At 33.9% G+C, this 24,077-nt stretch overlaps 1 protein-coding gene across 1 annotated transcript in view; it reads left to right on the top strand.

Moving 5' to 3' along the window:
* The window catches only part of Grip (Glutamate receptor interacting protein), a 95,593-nt gene that overhangs the window by 7,393 nt on the left and 64,123 nt on the right, over positions 1–24,077 (top strand). The window contains exon 2 of the mRNA XM_013322540.1: positions 7,295–7,414. Within this exon, the coding sequence (XP_013177994.1) occupies positions 7,295–7,414 (120 nt within the window). The remainder of the gene's footprint in view (positions 1–7,294; positions 7,415–24,077) is intronic.

Here is a 24,077-nt window from a genome sequence, read left to right on the forward strand (position 1 = left end):
GGGGGGGGGGGGGGGGGGGCAGGCAGTTTATGAGTGTCAGCCAGTGCGTGTGCTGATTGAATAATGCATGCCGTGACGTTACCACTATCATTGCTTGATCTCAATTCCCATATATTCTCCAATCCATCTTACTAATGATATAAATGTGAAAATAAATATTTAATAATGAAAGTTGAGATGGATAGATGGAAGTTTGTTAAAATTTATGTGCAAAACAGCTTCATAGATCTCGCTGAAATTCTACATAGATGTACAACATAACCTATAAGAACAAATAGACTACTAATTATGTCTTATTTAATTAGTCGCGGGAGATAGCTAGTAAGAAATAGCACACCCAACACGTGCAGTGTACATATTTGAGTTGAACAGATATTAAATTAGTTTTTAATTCATTGTGAAACTCATCCATGTAAAGAAACATATTTCTTTAAAAGATGTTTATTAAGAAAATAATGTTGGTACATCATGCGGAGGTATATATTTACATAACAAATAATTAACAATATTATACATACACAACTAACTTGTCGTGCTCGCTTCAATGTATCACGTGTCACCTTTAGTTTAAGTCAATAAAGTGTCCTATTAAATACGCACGTAATGTTAAAAGCTACACTTTTCTGTCATAAAATATACTTTTTACGATATACCACTAAAAGGGGATCACTGGTGACCTTCTTGGAACACTTTGCCACTATCAGTGGTATCATTTTGACATGCGGAGTGTCACACTGGCCTACTTACTGAAAGAAGGCACGAGTACAGATAACTGAACTGACTGAACAGAAAAATGTTTAAATTATATTTAAACATTTTTCATACAAATATTTTACTTTTTAAATATAACCCTTAATTCTATAAAGTGTGATGTTTTACTACGATCTATGTTTATTAATTTATTTTTAAATAATCATTTTGAAAGTAATGTTTTTAAAATATTTATTCCTAAACATAAATCGGTCGAATATATTTTCCTCAGAGCGGCCTTTGGGACGCAATAAAATTTACTGTCCACTACGACAAATAAGTTAGTCGCACGGCCGTATACATTATGTTATGTATAATAAATCAGAAAGGAGGCCGGACTCTGTGACTTCCACAAGTTACAGTAGACCGGCGATACAAAGCATTTATCATTTACGAGGCGTACAAATGAACTCGCCGGCGTAAGGCTGGCGACGCACCGCGGAAAAATCTAATCCGACATCTGTTCTCTGCTAAACTTCCTAACTTTACATCAAATACAAGTTACGGTTCACGTTGTTTATTTTGACTGTGAACATAACAACTAAAGGATTTGCGGGATACTAAAATGATTACGAAGATTTTCAACTTACATTGATCTACTCGCATGACTATAAATTGCATACTATAATTACAACTCTAAAATTAATATTATGTCTATTGTTTGACTATACAGCATCAGGGAATATGGATACAATAAAAATAGAGCTAAAGTTCTCTATCGCAAGTCACGCGCGGCCATGGTAATGGATTACGTGATCTCCAGACTCCATGGTGGGGTGTCGAGACCTTGCTCAGGATAATGAGCTATTTCCTTCTGTTACTTTTTACTATTCCGTAGCGGAAATGGCAAAGGAAGCGCGTGGGATTGTAAAAACTCCGCCGAAGCGATCGCCAGCTCCTTTATAATGTCGCCTTTCACTGTTATTTCCTTAATTTTATCATCGAAATATAAAACAATTATTTTACAAATATAGAAGAAGCGCGAGATGTGTGTTAGGAACGTGCCAAATTGAGGTCCGTGATCTCTGCCTACCCATCTGTGTTACGGGCGTGTTGTACAAACGTAATGTAAAATACAGATTGTTATGTAGTTCCAACTTGTGCAAATCAAGAAACTAATCCTTGCACATTTCTAAACTTAGTCACAAACATCGCAAACACTCCTCGCAAACGACAGAAAGCATTTCGAAGTGATTCTATAGAAGCTAATTGGCAGCTAAATATAAAACGTATACTAATAAAATGTTGGTTTCTCTGAAAGCGAGCGAATTTCGTCGCGAATCGCGTTTATACTTTCAAGACGCTGAAGGGTGCCACATTTGTTTTCTTTTTAACGCATTATTGCTTTGTGCGGCCCGAGTTACAGCGGTTTAACATATATTATAAATAAAGATTCTGCATTTTGTGAGTCATCTTCTAAGAAATATAAATAGCAATAAGATGAATGAACGTTAATTTCTTGTGTAAATAAAAACAATGAAGAAGTCTTAAATGTACAGAAATGTGAATAATGTTATAAAAATGTAATAAAATATGGATGTATTTTAAAAGACTAAAATTAACGTAGTTATAATAAAATCACTTTACTTAATTATATCCACCTCTATGCAGCTAATCGTCGAGTTAATAATAAATATGTACTGACGCAAATAATGTTCCACGCAGTCACGTAGCAGTACAAATCGCTAACACTGCGACCAACATTCTTCAGTATTAACGACATATCGTAATTCACTCAAGCTGACTTCTTGTACTGCGCACTTGATTGATCGGTGATACAAATTTGGGTTACCTATATTTTCTTAATAAAGGAGGGGGAAATAAAATGTAGTATGTTAATGTGACAGATCAATCTTTTTTTTAAAACCTATAAGATCACGATAAGGAGAAAGCTATATAAATAAACCACACAGAAGGCAGGCGTCAAGTGGAAGCAATTTCGCGTTTCGTCTGATGAGTGTGCGTCCCGGAGGCCTAATTTAGTCCTCTTTCCCTTCCCACCCTTTTTCTTATAAGAAAAGGATGGGAAGTGGAAGCGGATGTTCCGGATGTGAGGATGCATGGAAAGGGAATATATTTTCTTTCTGTGCATACTCTCCTCCGTCGATTAAAGGTAGGCAACGCATATGCAATTGCGTATGTCTATGGACAACGGTCACTTCGCTATTTCAGCGATTTTAGGTGGCCGCTCGCTCGTTTGCCACCATATGATATATTAAAAAAAAATTATTGCTATTATATATATAATACTTCTGTGAAATAGCAGAATTAGCTTTTAGTAGTTTCTAGAAATTCAAAAATATTTCTGTTGAAATGATGAATATTAATAAATTCATTCAATTGATAACAATTTCTCTATTATTAAAAGCGAAAGCGTAACTTTAAAACAATAACAAAAGTCAGTTTGTTATAACTTTTATAATTAAGAATTGAGAATCTGGAATATAATTGGATCATTCACCGCATCTAAAAAAATAACTCGCAGAATCGAATTCAGCATGTGTATACAAAGACATTTTTTATTTCGAATCTCGTGTTTTAACTTAAAAATAACAAAAGAATATTAATAAAAGCTTATTGACTAAACTTCACAACATCCTTAACTCGATTTTTATGTCATTCTCTCTGTATTACAAACTAAGATGTAAGATCGATGTCTGTACGTGAAAAAAAAAGACATGAAAAACTATTTAACTTTTGTATCTTTATCAACGCTATTAAAGTTAATACTTTTTGTGCGCCTTTATCTAATCGTTAGAATTGAGTCGACTCGAGGTAAGAGTATTTTTCCCAGGGCGCTTGTTTTCTCTAGTCTTTAAAATGTTTTCAGCGCCACGGCAGCCGCGGCGAAGTATTCCTCACGTAAGCCTCTCAGAAGTGCGAGCTTAGCGATGCTCTGCGCCCGCTTAATCTATGACCTCACTTAACAACTGATTTTATCGAATAACAAATACTCCTAGCTCGAGTTTCTTTAAACTTTGTTCAAATAAAATTTATCAACGACATTTTCTTATTTATGAAACTGAATTACTAGCCTATGAGTTCTTTCATACATGTTCTATATCTATGCCTTTCAGCGAGTTCCATGCAATCGTTCTGGAGATGCTTTCTTTCAAACATCCATCCATCCAAACATTAGCATTTATAATATTAGTAAGAAACTTTGTTTTGCCTCATGTGATAAAATTATAGACCGAGATGGAAAAAGTTGCTGGACCAAGCCAAGTCCCAGAAAGGGCTGTAGAGCTAGAAGAAGAAGATAAAATTCATCTATATTAGATTTGGTCTTACAAATATGCTGCAAGGGACGTAAACTTGTAACTGCATATTATTCAGATTTTTTTTGACTGGGATTGTCTTGGAAACAACTATGTAGATACATAATATAGATAGAATAATAAAGTGTAATTTTTGCCTACATTCATAATGTAAATATGAATACGAGTAGAACGCTTGAGTTGATGGAGCTAACCTCAACGTGTTTCGCAACACGTAAACACAACGCTTCTAATGAAATTCATTTCCTTTACATAACTTTATATTTTCTTTTGAACAAGTTATATTTTAGTTTACATCTGGAGAGAATTACCAAGAATATTCTAGTTTCCAGTCCCGTACACTCGGTTACCTTCAGCGCAAATTTTAAGTTGCCACGTCTTATTCGGAGCCACTTTTTGCTTTGAAAGCAGTCGTCTGCAGAAATGTAACCGCGCTGTGTATACAATTTTTTCCAGACAAAAGTTTATAAAGATATTCTTTTTCATCTAAATTTTAATGGAAATGTTTTTGTGATAATTTCTGTTTTAATTAAAGTAGAATTATTAGGATAAAATAAATAGGAAAATATGTACCTATGTCTATGTACAGCGTGTCTTAAATTGAAAAAAAAAATAATATCTTCCTTTATCTATATCTGAACATTATTCTAGGACACATGTTAACATATATTATGGCATCAAAGTATTTGAGAAAATACATATCTACTCTCTGGCAGAAAATCAGTAATTAATATACCATTAACTAGCTTTTTCCCACGACTTTGTTCTCGCCAAATAAAACACAAATCTAGTTACAAATATATTTTATGTTACTCAGTGATAAAGTAGCTTCCTAATGACAAAAGAATACATGTAAATTTTTGTATAAATACTAGCGAACTCGACAGACGTCCTGTCTACACGTCTATAATTCGAATATTATTTAAAATTTGACACTGCGATGGTAGCGCCGTCTGTCGGATCCAATGTAAAACATTCCAAATCAACAACTACTAATAAATTAAAAATTAATTAAAAAAACATTGTCCAGCGGATAAAATTGTGAATCTAAACCATTCCCAGATCCCCTTGAACACACACAAAACATTTCATCAAAATCGGTCCAGTCGTTTGAGAGAAGTTCAGTGACATACACACTCACAGAAGAATTATATATATAAAGATATGATTTAGGATATGAACTTTCTTCAAGTATTAAGTTTTCTTGAGACAAATCATTGTAATGCATATTGTAGTTAACATATCTTGTATGTTGTGGCCTGTGAGATATGGTATGTGTTATATATATCATTCCGCAGACAGCCGCGCGCCTGTAACTGGTCACACCGGATGCCGCGGTCACGTGGCCGGATGTGTGGTGTGCTACGTCACCTAAACACGAGACACAACTGTCTACCTGTCTCTTTCTAATACTACGTCACTAAATTTGCTGCTCTCTATTCTCAAACGTCTACAAAACACAAAACAACAATTGCAAACACATAATCATTTCAGTGAAAAGCAAATCTTACTTATTCTTTCTGCGAACAGATAAAAATAAATTATTTTTTTAATGAAACGCCATGTTTTGACAACGACCGTCAGACCTGTAGAGAAACATTTCAATTAGGATAAATCATTGTTAAAACTTCAGCTTTATTGATAACTAGCGGTCGCCCGCAACTTTCCCCAGCGCATAATTAAAAAGTAGCCTTAAATATGACCCCGTTAATCAGCTACTTTAGAGTCAAAAAATGATTTTTTCACATTGATTATATTGTATTGATTTAAATTTTTAAGATAATTGATAAGATGAAAGAAAGGGGGTAAATTTAGATACGGCGGCTTTATTTACTTAGTAATTTCAAGACTATGTCGTAGTAATTTTGTAGAATTATAAAAATTATAAAATGAAATGGTAATTAAAGATAATGAGTGTTTGTAAATGTTCGTTTGCGGTCCTGAGCCGGGCGGCGGTCGACGGGCGGGGGGCGGCGGTCAACGGGCGGGGGGCGGCGGTCAACGGACGGGGGGCGGTTAATGTCCGTCACAACAATATTGTTGCTAAATTTCATCTCTACTTTGAAAAAAAAATTCGAAGCCGTGTCGCACTTTCTGGAGAGCATAGTGATGGGCTATGGTGATTGTGATATCGACGTGAATTAGCATTTAAACTGAAACTGTTTTTGTCCAAAATACTGAAATCCTTTTTGTTCACGCATGGTAGTAAGTCAGCTAACGGTTGTTTGTAGTAGAACTAGAAAAGACTATTTTAGAGTTTATTATCAAGTTTGTACAATATATTTTTACTTTTTCCGCCTTGTCATGGTACTCTGGATTTTGGAGCTTCAAAAAGATTTCTAGCTTTTAAAAGAGATTAAGGGTTCAGTTCTTAGAGTTTTTCACCACTCTGAGTATTACGTCGGTAATCAATTAGTGCGTCGGCTAAGCTATCGACATAGCGATCGCGCACATCCCTAGCCGCGGTGTTATTTCAGTTGGCAACTGCAGTTTGAGCAAAAGTCGGCGCTAACGAGCGGCCGCGGGAGATTTGTAAGCTCGCCTGTTGTTGTTTGTCCAAATTGCCGCCATATTTCAATTGCGAATAATTTAATTTCGCGTTGAAAATATAAATTACATTATACGATATCGCTCGCTACAATTGATGCTATTATATATTATACAATTAATATATATGTTTGCTTCATATAATATTATAAAGAAATGTTGAAGGTAGAGTTAATACATTTCAAATTCAATTTATATAATAATATTCGTACTAAATAATCTTTGCATTTAATAGACCACATTCAGTTGTAGCAACTGATTGAATGGCAGAGGTCTCGACGTTATGCGCTTTTTCCTAGCGTTAGTCTGCACAATTCATTTTACATTTTTCACCTTTCGTAACGCTCCACATTTTGACAGCGTTTTGTGACTTTTATCATTGAATAATTCGAAGCGAAGGTTGACTTTATGAAGGTTGAACTTATTCGTTACTTTTCTGTAAATTATCAAAAGAATCCAACTAATTAGCGTTAACTACTAAATATGTAAAGTTGTGTTTCTTTCATTTAGGAAAATGTTTAAGGGTTTCATACTTCTTTAATCATTACTTACATTTTTAATAAACATGAATATTATCACACAACTTACTATTATTCTACGAGACTGTTACTCTGCATTCTGTTGTTTGTCATTGATATGTTTGTCTTCTATTCTTTAAGACTTCAAAGGGAAATGACTGTTGTCTGATTGCTAGTATAGTTGTCGTTGTTGTGTTGCAGTGTTCAAGTCGCAGACGTCGTTGTCTACGGACTCGGGGCTGTGCACGGAGCGCGGGCTGCGGCGCACGCACATCGAGCTGCTGAAGCCGCCCGGCAAAAGGATCGGACTTAAACTGGCAGGTAACAGCTTTATTTTATGTGTTTAATAATAATGAAATTATTGACAATCAACTCTTAGTACTATAAAGTAGTTAATTGGTCACTAAGACCTTTAGGCTGTAATCTAACAACTTAACAATTTCAAGTACTTTCGGACCGGTTTCTTAACGTTTCGTAATTGTAATGATACTTTACTTATGTTGTCTTCATCTTCATTTAGAACAGAAGATTATTTTGTAATTGAGTTCTCAAGTTAAGTTTTTAAAGCGAAAAGTAATAAGACATATGTTTAGTAATCTTGACGCGATATATATATCTAAATGAACTGGTACAGGCGTGATAAAAAGTGAAATGACACAGTGTACCATTACACGGCTTACCACGGTATTATATTTAATTGAATCAAATCAAATGTTGAATACACAATTGTATTATACCATTTTTAATTGTTATTCATTTTCGTTTGGAGGCAAAAGTAATGCTTATCATCTTGTAACCTTGATTTATTTATAAATCTTATAATATCAATTGCGACCTTTCTAAATGTAAATCCATGATGTTATTACACCTTAAATACTTATTACAGTTGTTGTAACACTAGAAGATATTGTTAACTTTATCTAAAGTGTTTATTCTGTCCCGTGTATACTCTGTGGCTGAGAGTTGTACTGCGCTGCACATAAATCGCTGTGAGACCATAAGGCTGCCAGTCCACCAGAGCGGAGCGAGGCAGCGGAGCCGAGAAACGGAGAAATATTAACCAATAGGATTGCACAAAATCTCCGCTCCTCTTAAGTGGACAGGGACTTGCGAGCTAGTTTAAAATTTCATATAAAACCGGTAAGCGGAGCGGGGAAACGGAGCGGGGAAACGTGCGGGGATGCGGAGCGGGGAAGCGAGTGCGGGCGCGGGCGCATAATAATGTATCAACTTTTTCGATGGCATGTCTGCTATCACTGACATTTCGCGTAGAACTAAACCAATCGCCCCACGCCGGGAGCTCGAAATCACTCGTCGCGTACTTACTGCCTAGCTCCGCATATTGAAAAACACAGCAACTCCGCTCCGCATTACTTCCTCACTCCGCTCCGCAGCCTCGCTCCGCTCCGGTGGACAGTCACAGTACGCAACTCCACTCCGCATTAGTCCGTTTCTCGGCTCCGCTGCCTCGCTCCGCTCTGGTGGACTGGCAGCCTAAATCCGGCAGCCGCGGAATTCTTTCAGCGCTATTTTGAAATTACACAACAATTTCCGTCGCAAAACTCATGCCTCTGAAGGTAGTACATTAAATAATTTTATATATATATAATATTATATATTTTCTCAAAATATATTAATATATATTTTGCGAATATACTATTTCTGAAACAATATTTTGTATAGTTACCTTATACTTTAATTGATTCCTCTTTTAATATTATATTATTCAAAGTTTAAATGTTCCAAAGAGGTCAAAACAAATAGTTTGCTAATTTAATTACGTCATTGTTGAAGTAAGATGCAAGTACAAATGTAGATAAGATTTGATTAATAGATCTCTCATAAATCTCCAGTAATAAGATTTTAAAAACCTGTTTCTTGCCTCATATTCTGGTGCTCATTTTTCAGATAGAGCGACGTAATAAGTAATTTTCGGAGTCCGACGGCGCGACTCAGCGCTGGGCGCGAATTTCTTTCCCATCCGAGTTAATCTCACCCCAATTTACATATTTATTGAACTTTTCCACTACAGACGCGGTCATTAATCGATACAAGGCGAAGCGAATGCTAGAGGAGTTTAAAAAAGATTTAACTAAACAAAACAAAATCTATCTAAACATGATGCCACATGACTGCAGCTTATCGCTCAGTAATTTTTTTAATAACAAATACATTGACTCTCATTTAACATCTTTGCGCTTCAACAATATTATAAAGTAATCAAAACACATTAGATGTTATTTTAAAAGTAACAAAAAAATAATAAAAAAACGTTTGTTCAGTGTTGGAAAACATTATCTAATGACACGCTACAACTGTTTATAAATCTCTTTTTACAACGAACTTTGAAACTATCTCGTACCACGTCGTTATATTTTCTTCCCACTTTTACTATGACGTTAAATGGAGAATCGTAAAAGCGTAGCGTTTCATGAGCGCAAACTGACGTGATTTTATTACGTGTTTTGTATAGTAAAGAACTTTAAAGTGATGGTAACAGATGTGTTTATCAAACAGCGCATCCTGACCCTGCGCCTCCAGCCCGCTCCGAGTACAGAATTAGCGTTAGTTTTCTTTGACGCGGTAATTGCACACTAAATCTTCCACAACGGTATTAACTTGCGCTCTTTCAACTCGTGTTAAGAATGAACAGATTTGAACAATGGATTGTTAGGTAGAGATAGATATTTGTACTTATATATGTACTATGTAGGTCAGTCTAAGATTGCATTCCGATATGCACCTCACACTTTCTAATCTCAATTAAAACAAACCAAATCACGATATTATTCCATTTCATTAAAAATATTTTGCCTTTTATATATACTTGATGTTATTTGGAAGTATTTTGTAACGTGTAATTAATGTTGTTATTCTCTGCTTAACCATTTTAAAAATAAACGTTTGCTAATGACAATATTAAATTAAAAAGCATTGCACACGAAGGCAAGAGCCCTCATCTCCTTTGTGAGGTTGTAATAATAGAGTTTACGAGGAACGTTTTCTCCGCACTTCACAGGGCAATTTGAATTTTACGCAGTTTGCGCAGTTGCGTACAAAAACGCCGGCAACGCAACCTCGACAATAAACACCGTCGTTGAGACTTTGCCCCTCTGCTGTCTGCCCCTCTACCCCTTTGCCCCTTTGCTCTCTTAACGACCGCACTCTTCTATGAGCCCTCCCCCTTTAGGAACACATCTCGACAGCTGTGAAGTGTAACTATGCAACGTCCGTCTAAATAAACTAGATGTGACTAACAAACAAATATTATCAAAATGCTTTATTATTTTATCGTATTTTTTTCACACAAAGGGATTTAAAAAAGTGAAAAAAAATTAAGTTAAGAGTAAGCTTAGTTAAAAAGTTATATTTTTTATCTACCTGTATCGTCTTAAATTTTATCAAGATTGAAGAAGAAGAGAAAATCGAAGATATAACGGATGTTTATATTGTACTAAAGTGAAATATTATTGTCGCATCTGGAGAATCTTAGTCTATGTAAAACTATGAAACTATTTTTACTAGTTGTAAAGTACAAATTTAGTTCTCCCGCCTCAGTCTCAGCCGCAGCCGCAGCCGCAGCCGCACTAATTGACGCTTTAAATCCATCCACGCCTTTCCGCAGCCGCTCGGCTCAGCACAGCGCGGCTCAGCGCGGCGCGGTTTAATTTTTATTTGAATGGTCTCCCCGGCAATTATATTGTTGACCTCCGCCCGTCGCCCGACGCCCTACTATGAAAAATCTTATGTTTAATTAGACCTTTTAATCAACCAAAAATGCGGAGCTATGATGAATTAACAAATTGCTTACAGATGCTTATAAATGCGATTTATTTATTTTAAAAGAAAAATTTTAATGTTAATAAGTACAGAAATTAATGAGTTTGTTTAATCTGGTTTTAAATATAATTTAAAATTTGTTATTTTACAAAATCCTTACCTTAGCAGAAAATATTAAAAAGGGCAAAAACGAACTCGAAACGAAATAATGATCTCAAAATGAAACAAAATTTAATGTCGACCTCAAAGTAAGCAACAAGGACGAGGGAGTCACAAATTATACAGTATTAAGAGATTGTTAATCCCAAAACTTGAATTAGAAGTTGTTAGGAACTTTGTCGAGATCCGCTTTGCCCTAAAAAGCTCCACGAAACAGGTTGCGACAACTCTTTCTAATTTCCATTACAAATGCCAAATAATTGTTCAAAGAACAAGGATAAAAACATACGGTTCCAAGAACGTTTTTTTTTATTCTTGTCTTATGCATAAAAACCAATAATAATATTTGTAAATATATCAAAATAACAGTTGGAACATTTGTAATAAATTTCTCATACGACCTTAATTTGTTCGCAGTAATTAAAATAATTCGGGCAAGATATTGGCAAAGTTGATCCAGTTATCGTAAAGACAAATGCCCCCGACGGACGGACGGATAGGACTTACACGAGATTATTATAACGGTCTGTGGAATGGCTAGTTGGTTATAATCGATGCGACCCTCAAGAACCTCCGGCCCGGGTGTTGTATAACTAACCCTTACGACCTCATGAACGCCGATATATGACTATGTCTAATTTATTCTATATCGCATAAAGACGATACTCAAGCCTTACTATATTTGTATGTACAAAAGTTTATTGCTAAAACGTTTTGGCTATCTAGATATTTATAGGTATACTATTTATAAAAATTGGTATGTAATATCGAAAAAAATATCTCATTATAACGGAAATCTAATCTCCAAAAGGGCTGAGCCGATTTTGTCAGAACTTTGACGAAAAGTTAGATGTGTACGGGAATATTATAGGCTTTTTTGCGCTGACGAAGTCGCAGGCTACAGCTAGTTTATATTATAAAGTAATAACTCTTATCATTTCTTTTTCTGTATAAAGTTAACTGAAAAAAATGTGCTTAAACCACTTAAATTTAAAGAAATGCGTGTAATAGGGTTACTGTTGGACTTCCTAGTTTATTAAACTAATTGCATTACTTCTTGAAAAATATATAGAATTTAATGAAAAATGCTAAGATTATCTTTTCCAGTTACAATATGGAGAGGTTTAGTTAACAAGTCGGCGTATATCAATATCAAGTGAACTCACGCCACTTGCTTTAATTACGAGCCGCATTTAATTTGTTCGGTTTTATTTGTCGGAACAATTAAGAGCGGTTACAAATTCGGGGCTCACTCGTCAAACGGAACAAACTACTTCGGCAAGCGTTCGTTTAATTAGTAAATTACGGCTTCCCAATTCTCCGGCGCGGCGGCCATTACACTCGATATATGTTTACGATTGTCCTCTCTCTCATAATATAAATATTGATTACATTTTTACAACGATAACTTTGATACCAGTGTATCGATTACATACATAAAATTACCTATTTATTTTACATGCAATCCACCAAATAATTGGCAGAGACGATAACTTAAATTTGACTAAACTTCTTTCTATAACATAGTCCTTTCCTCTAATCGTGGGTTTTTGAAACCAAAATCTTCTTTTAAACGTACCGTTAGCTCTGTTTTGTCAAAGATAATACGGATTAGAATATATCTTATACAGAATATTTGGTCTCAAAAACCAACAGAACGGAACATTCTCAGCTCGTACATTTTTTTAATTAAACACTCAAAAACTTCAACATTTGTAGTCAACAGGAAATCTCTGAAGATTCTCAAGGATAATTGGGCAGCACTCTACTTAATTATAAAGTTCCGGTGGCGCGGGGCTTCGCAAATACTGTGTTCAAGTGTTTGTCACCACTGAAAGTGTGTGCCTGTTGCTACATCCTAGGAATTACTTCCCACCTCATTCCGAAAATGCTTTAAGTCAAGTTTTAAATAAACCTTTGAAGGAAATATTCCAAATTAATCAAATATATAGGATTCGTCACCAAGAATACCTAAAATAGAAACGAAGTTGTTTTCATCTCGTCGAATTATTATTAATTTATTTTACTTCTGAGAGATGTATTAAGACTTATTGATATTTACATCTATTCTTTGCAAATGCCAAGCTTCGTCATATCTGTTATTTAAAATAATAATATGTAATTGCAGTTAAAAACATTTTAAACACTAAAGAGTACTTTTCGGTTTTAAAGTAGAAATAAAACTTACAATTGCTAACAGCAATTTATTTTCAAAGTGCATTTAGCTCATTGAGAGTTTCTTCGTCTGTTGCGAGCCAAAAGAGAAACAAAATACTACGTTTTAAATTGCATTAGGTTTTGCTATTTCTAGTCTTCAACGAATTTAAGAACAAGAAACCAACACCCTTTGTATCTAAAAAAAACCTAAGCTCGCAAAATTCAGTGGAACTTGAGTATGTTATAAATAAGTTCACACTAGAAAATTCGCGTATTAAAAACTCCTCTCGTCGAAATATTGTTAATTTCACGACATTGTCTAGGGATAACATTTCTCAACAAATTCAAGTCTCGACTTGTAAGTTATAAATAACGCATGAAAAGGTCAAATAATTGCGTCCGAGTACTGTATAGTGAGAAACAATAAGTACCGTACCATTTGTCGATATGTTCCCAGAGTAGTGAGCAGTGAGCAGTGCATGTATACGCGGAAAATTAATCGTTTGTGCGGAAAATGAACGCCGTTACCTTGACAACGTGTCGTCATTTATTATGAGAACGTTTCTTTATTATAACGTTACACACGGCTCCAGCGGACGGACAGCGAGCCTAAAACTCTTGTATAAATATTTGATAACCTTAAATACTTTGAATTCCATTTATTGTAAATACTAATCTTAATGTTTGCTTCTTTTTCAACTGTTAAACATTCATATTCTTAAAAATACAATAATTTTTTTTCTCCCGTAGAGCACGATTTGAATAGAATATTTTATTAAAACGAAATGTCCTTAAATACACGGTCAAAAAGTAGGTACTGTTTTTACAATATTAAGTATTCTGTATGAACACGAACGAACAATCTAATTACGATTCTTTAAACAGTGGAACATTTTATCTTATCTTGCGTCTTAAATAATTTACAAGGTCGTCGGCTTTGTTTCATTTGGAAGCTTTGCTTTCTCACAATTTAAAAAAAAAAAATCTTAATTATTATACTTTAATAGAGAAATATAAAGTTTTAAAATATGCAAAATTGTAATGATATTCGACTCAACAATAAACTGAATCTGCAGGCATGTCCTCAATTGTCTCCAGTAAGATTATAAAATGACGTTAGTCCACATTGATTAATATCATGAGCTCGTCATTCGATGTGCCCGTATTGTTCACATGCGGGATTCCTCACAGTTCCGTACTCCACATAACAAAGGTAGATATAAATTCTCACAAATATTCCCCACCTCTATCTCTATCATTTTTTTCACTATCTACCTGTTGTCTTGTCCCGTTACCAACACGAACCTAACGACTATAGAATACAATTATGTAAGTTTTTCCTTGAAAACGATGTAAAAATTTTTATTTCTTATTGGTTCATTTATTACTGTATGTTGTTGCTCATATGAAACAAAGGTAACAGAAAATCATATGAAATAAATAATGGAAAGTAAAATGTTAGTATTGTCAAAATTTTAGAAAAAAATTCAACACGACTTTATTATAACAAAAACTAATACAAATTCACTTCATAATAAGTAGTCGTGATTCAGTCCTATGCCAGAATCCTGGTTGGCAAATGTTACAAAAGCCAGTAATATAAGCTACATTTTAAATGTGTATTTACACTTTTTCCACTGAGAAATATGTTACCATTGGAAAAGAAAGTCTGCGAAAATAATAGCTAAATTCTGAATTCTTTTCCAAATCCTCGATCGCAATAGGTGTCTTTTATCGCTTCGGCAAAAAGAAAAATGCTTTAAGGAAAAAGCAAAGAATTAAGTCACGTGGAAGAATGTATAATAGAATCGGCATTCGTGCGCAAATATTGTAGTCTTATCCATTTTATTGCCAAATGAAATATTTGAATATGTGCGTGGAAAGCCGAGAGGTGCTTTGCCAACGCCATCTAGCGACATATTTATGTCTTACCTTCATACTAAAGACTCTGCGACTAAAACTTAATGTTTTTAAAACTATTCGCATTAAAACGATTGTCGTTAGGTATTATATTTATTTTAAAAGTACAAAAGAATTATTTCCACCATTTTCACATTTACAAAATAATGTTAAAGTGAAATTCCTAATTCCTTTTCTCGCCGTAAAAAACTGAACAAAACAGTATGTACGGTATAGACCCAGTTTGAATTTCTCGCCTTAATAAATTACGTTTTCTTGACACTTGGGAAAAGTAAGGATTTCAATTTACTACAGTCTAGTGTAATACATACACACGAACCAGACGATATATTAAATTCTTGTGAAACATTGCGTAGCAACAACATTGTACTCTAAAACGTTATAAAATTAACTTTTTTAATATATTATTTTATATTTATTAACATTAATGAAACGTTACAGGACAAAAGGTAAAACAATTCCTGAATCCTCACGTGTATAACCATATCTCCATCTGTAAAGATTCATCCTATTTTAAAGATATACTCGTACCTACCGTAATCATGACGTGGTTCGTGAATGGTCAATTCATCAATGCAGGCTGGAATAAATATTAATTTCAATGAAATAGTCATAAAGACAAAGTAAAATGACCCTTAAGAATCGAACTTATCCGTCAAAACATATTTACATTTTAATATTAAAGAAAATATGTTTATTGTTGACACATAGATGGGTTCTCACTTCGCAGGCTGTGGTACAAAGGCCGCAGTCGGACCGCGAGGTGATTTATCTCTCCAAGAAAATGGGATTCCGACAGGTCCTTTATAGAGTATACAAATAGCATCCCCGCCATGTTCCAATCAGCCCCCGCCCACGCCCCCATCCCTCATGTCCTGCCGGCAAACGTTACAAATTTCTTGCGGCACATTGGAGACTATTAATCTTGAAATGTCCATGCTCGAGGATCGCACTTTGTTTTGTCAATATGCTAGGTACGTAGGAAAGTCTTTCCAAAAACATCAATTTTGGCTTTAACCTCCTCGAAAAATGTTTGTAAATTCGTTGCGTGGTTTAAAACTTAGCTGTTAATCAGAGATAAGCAACTACGCTTTGTACTTTTTAGATGTACATAAATAAATAACTGTTTGCAATCGTTAACAACTTACAGCTACAATACTTGTGCAAATATTTTTACTAATACAAGCTCGGAAATGTTTCTTACTTATTTCATTGATTTTTCTTGTCAAAATACACAAATTGTTAAACAAAAGTTAAAATATTTCAAGTCACGGGTGACAATACAATAAAGTGACCAGTCACGTCCGGGACCCGTCCGGCCGCCGCCCGCCGCCCGCCGCTCGCACCGCTCTCGTCTTGACGTCGCAACGCCACGATTTTTGTCACGTATCACATAGATATTGCTTCAAATTTATGTATATCATAACATAACTAATACGAAAGTTATCGATATCTCAAGTTACTAATAAAATTTCTACACTTTTATTATTTTCGAGTATAAATCTGTTGTTAATTTGCTCATCTCTTTAATCTGCGGGTAAGGCCGCTTTGTTCGCGTCGTTTAAGTGGTATGAAGATCCAATGTTGGCGAGACAGCCGGCTGAATGTCGAGAGCCGCTCGAGCAGCCTCAAGCCGCCGACAAGAGTTCGCTGTGAAAGTGATCGCGTCAGCGCTACACAGCCAGTGGCGGCCCACTCGCCACCTCGTTTCGCCTCGCCTCGCCTCGCATACGTGTCAACTGCCCCCTTACCGCAAATTATTTAACACTTATTTTACGAACAATAATAATGGACTTGTAATAAGATTTTTAATTTTTAAGAAGGAAAACAAGCTGAACGTCCAAATGAAATGCGAAGGTTTGTGCCAGTGTTGTTTAAAACACCTTATTCGTTTTTAGAATAAAAGCTAAAAATATCCCATTTATAAATATCTTGAAAATATTGGGTCATCTGTTCTTGACATAATTTTTTCTACTTCATTAAAATCTCTCAGTGTGACTTATTCAACTAGAAAATTTAAAAGTTTGACAGAGTTTTTTTAATGAAATAAGGTTTAGCTTTAAATTAATAGAAGAATAACTCATTCGAGCATTGAAATGTATTTTAATTTTAATTAAAATAATTTGCAACATAACATTATAATATAGGTGGAACTAGTCGTCCGCGATTAATTTATTCATGCCCATTTCAATGAGAGCACTAAAAATGTTGATTCAATGCAAACAGTACGTACTACATAACTACAGCGACCTCATTAAACTAAATGTTTCATGAAAACACGTACTAATTTAAATTCTTCACTCGTTTCGTTTTACTGTATAGACGTTCAAAACAAAATGGCGTCTCGTAAAATTTTAAAACACATATAAACAGAGAGTCTGTACAAGAATGTAGATAGATTTTACATATAAAAATCCCAATCTTTGTTTCGATGTAAAAATCTAAGCTCGTACCAAATCTAAAAAGAGATAAAATGTATGGTCGTATATTTTGGATGTTTTTCAACAATATTTTTATAGAGAAACTTAAAATCTAGTTTTTATCCCACCGCGGGAGTATTTTATAACCAAAAACTTTATAACAATACCGGTTTCAGACATTATTAGTTTTTACATGTGCCTTCAAATTAAATTGCATTTTATTTGTACAAAAGTAATTAAAATCATAGTATACCAGTGTGTGTGTGTGTGTGAGTGTGTGTGAGTGTGTGTTTTAAAATGAAAAACCTTTGTTATACACTCGTTAAAATTTTATGATTGTACCTTTAATATAAACTATGAACTAATCCTAGCTTTTATTCATCAGCTCCAATACGATGATATATCAAGTAACACAATTTGAAAATTTTGAGATTTTCAGTTGTAACAAGAGAAATATTTTTACAGCTGAAATTATGTATACTTTGTACTCTGTGAATTAATAAAAATTAATATATACAAAATATATACCGGCACCGTTTTAATAAAAGTAAGAATAAAATGAACTATACCCGCTTAAAAATATATACATACTTGATTCTTTTAGTCTGACGTCATTGTCTCGCTGTAATTTTCTGGCGCAGTTTCTACAAAAAGCTGTAGACGGTTAAAATGAACTCCATTATTGGAGTGCAGTTTACTATCTCAAGAAGATTTGTTCTTGCGGAAAAAAGTGCGATTTAAAGCTCCTCTGATTTCCTAAAGCTGCGACACACAAATATTAATACAGCACTTATTATTTGGATAACAAAGCGTACCAACTTTAGCTATTTTTAGAAGAGAGCGCACTTCATCTTCAATGACTCTTATACTACAGTAGAATTGTCAATTTTTACAATCCCGTTAAAATAAACCCTCTTTGGTCACCGAAGGATAAGTGGGTGGAAAAAGAAAACTTGATGGGTGTTACCGGGACGCGTGGTCGCGGGGTGGCGGGGATGCTGGGGCGCCGGAACGCCAAGAGTGCTCGAGGCGCGCCATCAAACGTTCGTCAGTAAGAGTTCATCTCGAAGTCGCTGCGCCAGCGTTTCCCTAATTCAATGAGCTATATTTGTGTCAAGTATTGTTCAACACAAATAAAGTATAAAGAAAAAAATTATACGAATAACATTTAATGATTTAAATAATACATTTAAAAATGTAAATTCAAAAAATACTTATCTGATTTTTTGAGCCAACATTTTTTTATTTCAAGTAAAATTAATTTAATATTATAGCAGTAATTTCGTTTTACTAATATAATTTCGCGAAAATCCTATTTTAATTATTAACCTTTTTCATTTAAAATAAAAACGTGAGCACGTTACACAAACAAAAAAATTGTTATTTCGTGGATTTTAGCCTCGTAAAAATATTTACACAAAAGAAATCCGTTGCAAATATTTTTTAGCGTCGCCGTTCACGAGCGGTTTTTTAATATTGCCGTTTGGTTGTTTGTAAAATGGCTGTGAAGAGAATCAAAGCGGTGTTATTACTACCAAAAGATTGCTAAGCAGTTTTTAGGTAGTTATGTTAAACATTTTTTTTAATATTTTGTTTTTATTCTTAAATTTCGATATGTTGCGTTGCGTCTTGCTCACTGCCGCTCTCGCTTATTGTGCATTATTTAAATCATCCATTTTATTATTTTAATAGAGTAAGTGTTTTTAAAAAATTCTTTAATATTTTGAAGTCTTGTACCAAAATTGTTCGTTATAAAATGATATATTCAAAGTTTATATTAATAATTTCAGATATAAGAGGAATTTATATTTTTGTCTGTAAAATATTTATGACTATGCGACGTTGTTGTACACTAGAGGTCTGAGTTTTGTTCTAACGAACTTACTTAAATATGAGTGTATGATTAACTGCAAAAAGTTTAGATATCACTTTAAAATTGAACTTTGTTATTAATTGACAAAGAATACTTAAAAACTTACGTTAAATATTACTAGATTTTCAAAATAGTTTGCACATAAGAAAATTCTAAAGCTTATAATATACCCGGTTCCTCAAGCTAAATTATTTTCTTACTAGCTGTCGCCTGCAACTCCGTCTGCGCAATATTAAAAAAACTTAACATTAGTTAAGTTTTTTTAATACTAGTAGTAGCCCATGTGTTCTTCCAGACCATGTTCTACATTTGTGCTAAATTACAGCAAGATCCATGCAGCTGTTCTGGAAATACCTTCAAACAAACATCCATCCATCCATCCAAACTTTCCAATTTATTATGAATATGAATAGTATGTTTAGTATTGTAATATTCAAGTGGTATTTTTGTTTCAGGTAAATATATTCTGAAAATATTGTTTGGTACGTGTGATCATATTCGATGTGGCAATAAAATCTCTCTTATTACTGGAATTTTTGGAATTATAATTTATGATAGAAAACGTGATGTTACTGAACTTTTTCTCTTTTAAGCGAATTTGTTTTTACTGCAATTTTATCCAATCAATTTTAATTGATATAAATACATATTGCAAGTTACATTTTAACTATCTTACGTTTTTGGATGGATAAATTAATTAAATTACAGAAATGATTGGACGACTTTAATATTTAACAAAATTTATTGAAAAAAAAAACATAAAATAAATATTGTGTTTATGTATACTATATCTGTAATAATTTAATAGCGTTAAATTTCACAATAAAATATTTTCCCTAATCATCGTTACAAAAATCCTCGAGCTCGCAAAACAGATTTGAAATAAACACATTTATTTTATCGCTGCTTTATTCGAGATCGCAATTTATCATGTTTAAGAAACAATGAGGTAAATCCGCCAAATTACCCGGAATGTGGGAAAAATTACGCAGAAACCATTCTTTAATTTCCCCATAGACGTTTATTGCGGGTCCGCATAAAGCTGCACACGAATGCTGACGCCCTTCCTCGCTACATTACCGTGTGATCCTTGTAACGGCACATTAATTTTCACTACTGTTACACACCTTCCTATTCGAATAACTACCTTTCTGTATACATACCACCATAAGTATTTTATAGTGCTGTAAATAAATAAAATTAAAAAATAAATACTCTACATAAGCTAGAGTACAAAAGTTGTTAAATTATATAATTTCTTTTCTTAATCAGATATGCTGTATTATTTCACAATCTTAAAACTAAAATGTAAGCTTATCAAAATTGTAAACTGTAACACGATCAAATATTTAAACAGAAAGTATAAAGTTGAGTATCCACAGACTAACTAAATACAATGAAACCTTTTCCAAAAGGTTCATTGAGAGCTAATAGTCGGTTTTCAATTCAAAACGTATCGCTTGAAACTACCCAAAGGGTCATTTGAAACGGTGCCCTTTTTGTGAATTGGATTTTGTGTCAACGATTCGATTTCAGTTCCCTCCGCATCCCGTACCGGCCGCGTACATTCTCTACGTTTACATTTATTGAGTTTAATTGAAACGTTTAATGTACCTTACGACGCGGAAATTTACTTTTCCTTTCAGTTATATATTTAACGTTTTAAATAAAATTCAATAACAATTAGCATCGTCATTTCAATAGTACTTTATTGTTACCGAGGGTTTCCAAGACGTATATCCCCGTTTAACATATTGTCATCACTGTTTTGTCAAAGATTAAAGACAGGGACGACGAGATGTTTTGGTGTCAGAAATACACGATTGGATTTCTAAGGTAATTTTCATAATAACTCTCCTTGCCTTAAATAAAACATAAATCAGGGTAAAAAGTAGATTTATAATACCTTAATTATCTTTAGTCCATTAGAGTTGTGAGCCGCGGTGGCTGTGTCTGTGGCCGAGGCCGTGGGAGTTCTTTATCTTATATAATCCTTGTAAGAAATATCTCAAACTTAATCCGAAAAATTAGGGTTTTGTGTGAGTTATGGTACATTAATATTCCTGACAGTAAAAAGAATAGCTACAAGGTATATCAGATGTGTTAAATTGCGTTCACCTGTCGAGGCCGGGCGCTCCATCATTTTTTATGAATATGGAGGGATATTACGTTTTTCGTATCCCCTCGTCGTTACTATGATCCTCTATTTAATTTATGATTTTTTATAGACAAGTAAAAGTAACGTAAAGCACAACTATTTTCATATATTACAAAAGATTCAGCTTTTCATTCTGCTATTAATCAAATATTATTTTATACATTAAAAATATAATATTGAAAATATTTTGCGCGCGCTAAAAGCGATCTCTTTCGCATGTTTTCTTCAACAAAAGATGTTTAATCTATTCGAGAGCTAGATTTGTTTTTAAAATTAAATGTACAATGGCCGCAATAAATCATTATAAATGTTGGTGACGCGATTCAAGGCAGAGCTTTAAAGGAAAGTGTCTCCTCACGGGCTCACCTCATTAATCATAGATTTAATCCACGGCCCACCTCGCCTACAACAAACTGATTAAATGGAAACTTGAATACTTCGGGCTATTATAGCACGCTATATAAGTACCCATATTAGACTTGTCTTTATAAATGTAAAAGTGTTTTACGGTAGGTTTTCACTACCAATAAACCAATAAAAATAATGATTGTACGAGTATGTATGTATTTACATTTTTCACACGACATTTGACGTTTTTGTGATATTTATATGCGACTAGCTGTCGCAGCGACTTCCTTAGCATGGTATTAAAAAATAAATAGTAGCCATTATAGTGTAAACACGTGAATTTTATTTAGATTTTCATACGTAAGACAAGAAATATAAAAAAACAAACCAAAACGTACTATCCAATAAAAACTTTATTCCCATTAATCAGCTCGTAGTAAACAATAATTCACAGATTAAAAAGTAAAAGAAGGGAAACGATGTTAAAAGGATTGCTATTGCAGTGCAGAAGAAAGGTAAATAAAATCAAACAGTTAATGTGTCCCACTGGAACAGCTTAGCGGAGTCCGTCCCGCGGAAAACATTGTGAGCTCTGCTTACTCTATTTCATTATTGATTAAACAGTATTTATAGTATACTTAACAGAGTTAAAATCGATCTGTTTAATTGAACATTTAATTTTACAAAGAGTATAGTTTTCTGCAATTAAATTAGTTTGGTATGGAAAACATAACGATGGCTCTTGAGAATGGCGTCTGTTTTTAAGTAATGAACATTTGAATTTAAATATTGTAGAATTAAATTGTTATTACTCTTAGAAATATTTTCTAACCTTTTTTTTGTCGGTTTCTATAATATTATTTATTTATTTATTATATCGACACAATTTATATGCGTTGTAAACTATTCAAACTACAATATAACTAGAAGTTTTTAAATGAAGGAACATTTCGACATTGCTAATTTTGCACACGATTTGTATATTTGTTCAATCATTTAACGCATTCGTCTACGCTACGAATTTCTTACCTTATTAATAAACGTATATTTATGATAAATAGTAAAAATGCTTATTATTTATTGTGACTTAAGTAATATATATCGAAAGAATACAATCAACCATCTAAAACAATATTTTATCTTTGAGTGTAGAGAATCACAATATAGTAGCAATAAACACTGCCGTTGTATTTCAGGATATAGAGAGAGATTATTTGCGAGAAGTATTCTAGAAACACTATCATAAATCCAAGAATTTCTATGAATATTTTATACATATTTTAATGCTTCAAGTTAACGGCTTTTCTTGTTTCTTATTCATAGTTATGGTTTACGAGAGCTGCTATATAAATTATTGGTCATAGATCTTTGACAAAATAATTGATAATTTTTTTATAAATTATTTATAATATATTATAGCGATAGGCAGTGAACCATTCGTAATATAAACTATCAGTATGTTAAATATAAGCAGCAGCAACTTTGGGTTGAATAAATCAAATTTAACATATGATCGATGCGCTGTCCGAACTCCATTACTCTGGTACTTCTGTTGACGACGATAAGCAATTTTTCATGTTGCTAAATTGACCATCACCATCCGTCCCCGCGGACTACGGCGCGTTTTGAATTATAATTCCAACATTTTTGTTGTTATTTCTTTTTATATCGACAGATTTATGGACGTATATTGTAAATAGTGAGTGCCATGTAATATATGTATAACTAACTAATTAGCTGTTGCCCGCGACTCCGTCCGCTAGAAATTTAAAAATGTGTACATAATTAGTAAACTATGTGTTTCTAGACTATTTTCTGTATCATTTTATCGAGATACGTACAGCCTGTATTCCGGGGATAGCTTCTAAGAAACATCCATCCATCCATCCATGCTACCTGTCTTTATTTTTCATTGTAAAATTATAACTTATTAACAATATACAAGTGTCATAGTATAATTATATCAGAAATGGACTAACTGGCCACTGCTTATTAAAATAAGATAAATTCTGCCCCTCGCCCCTCGCCCCTGGCCCGAGAGCGCGGCGCGGTGCGGTGCGGTGCCGAGCGGTGAGGCGGCGGCGGCGTGTCCCGGCAAATCGAATACGTTACGATACACCGATGCGCTACAAAATTGAAAAAGCAGTGAATCGAATCAGATGGACTCAC

This window comes from Papilio xuthus, unplaced genomic scaffold, assembly GCF_000836235.2.
Source record: "Papilio xuthus unplaced genomic scaffold, Pxut_1.1 DF825928.1, whole genome shotgun sequence".
Classification (NCBI taxonomy): Eukaryota; Metazoa; Arthropoda; class Insecta; order Lepidoptera; family Papilionidae; genus Papilio; species Papilio xuthus.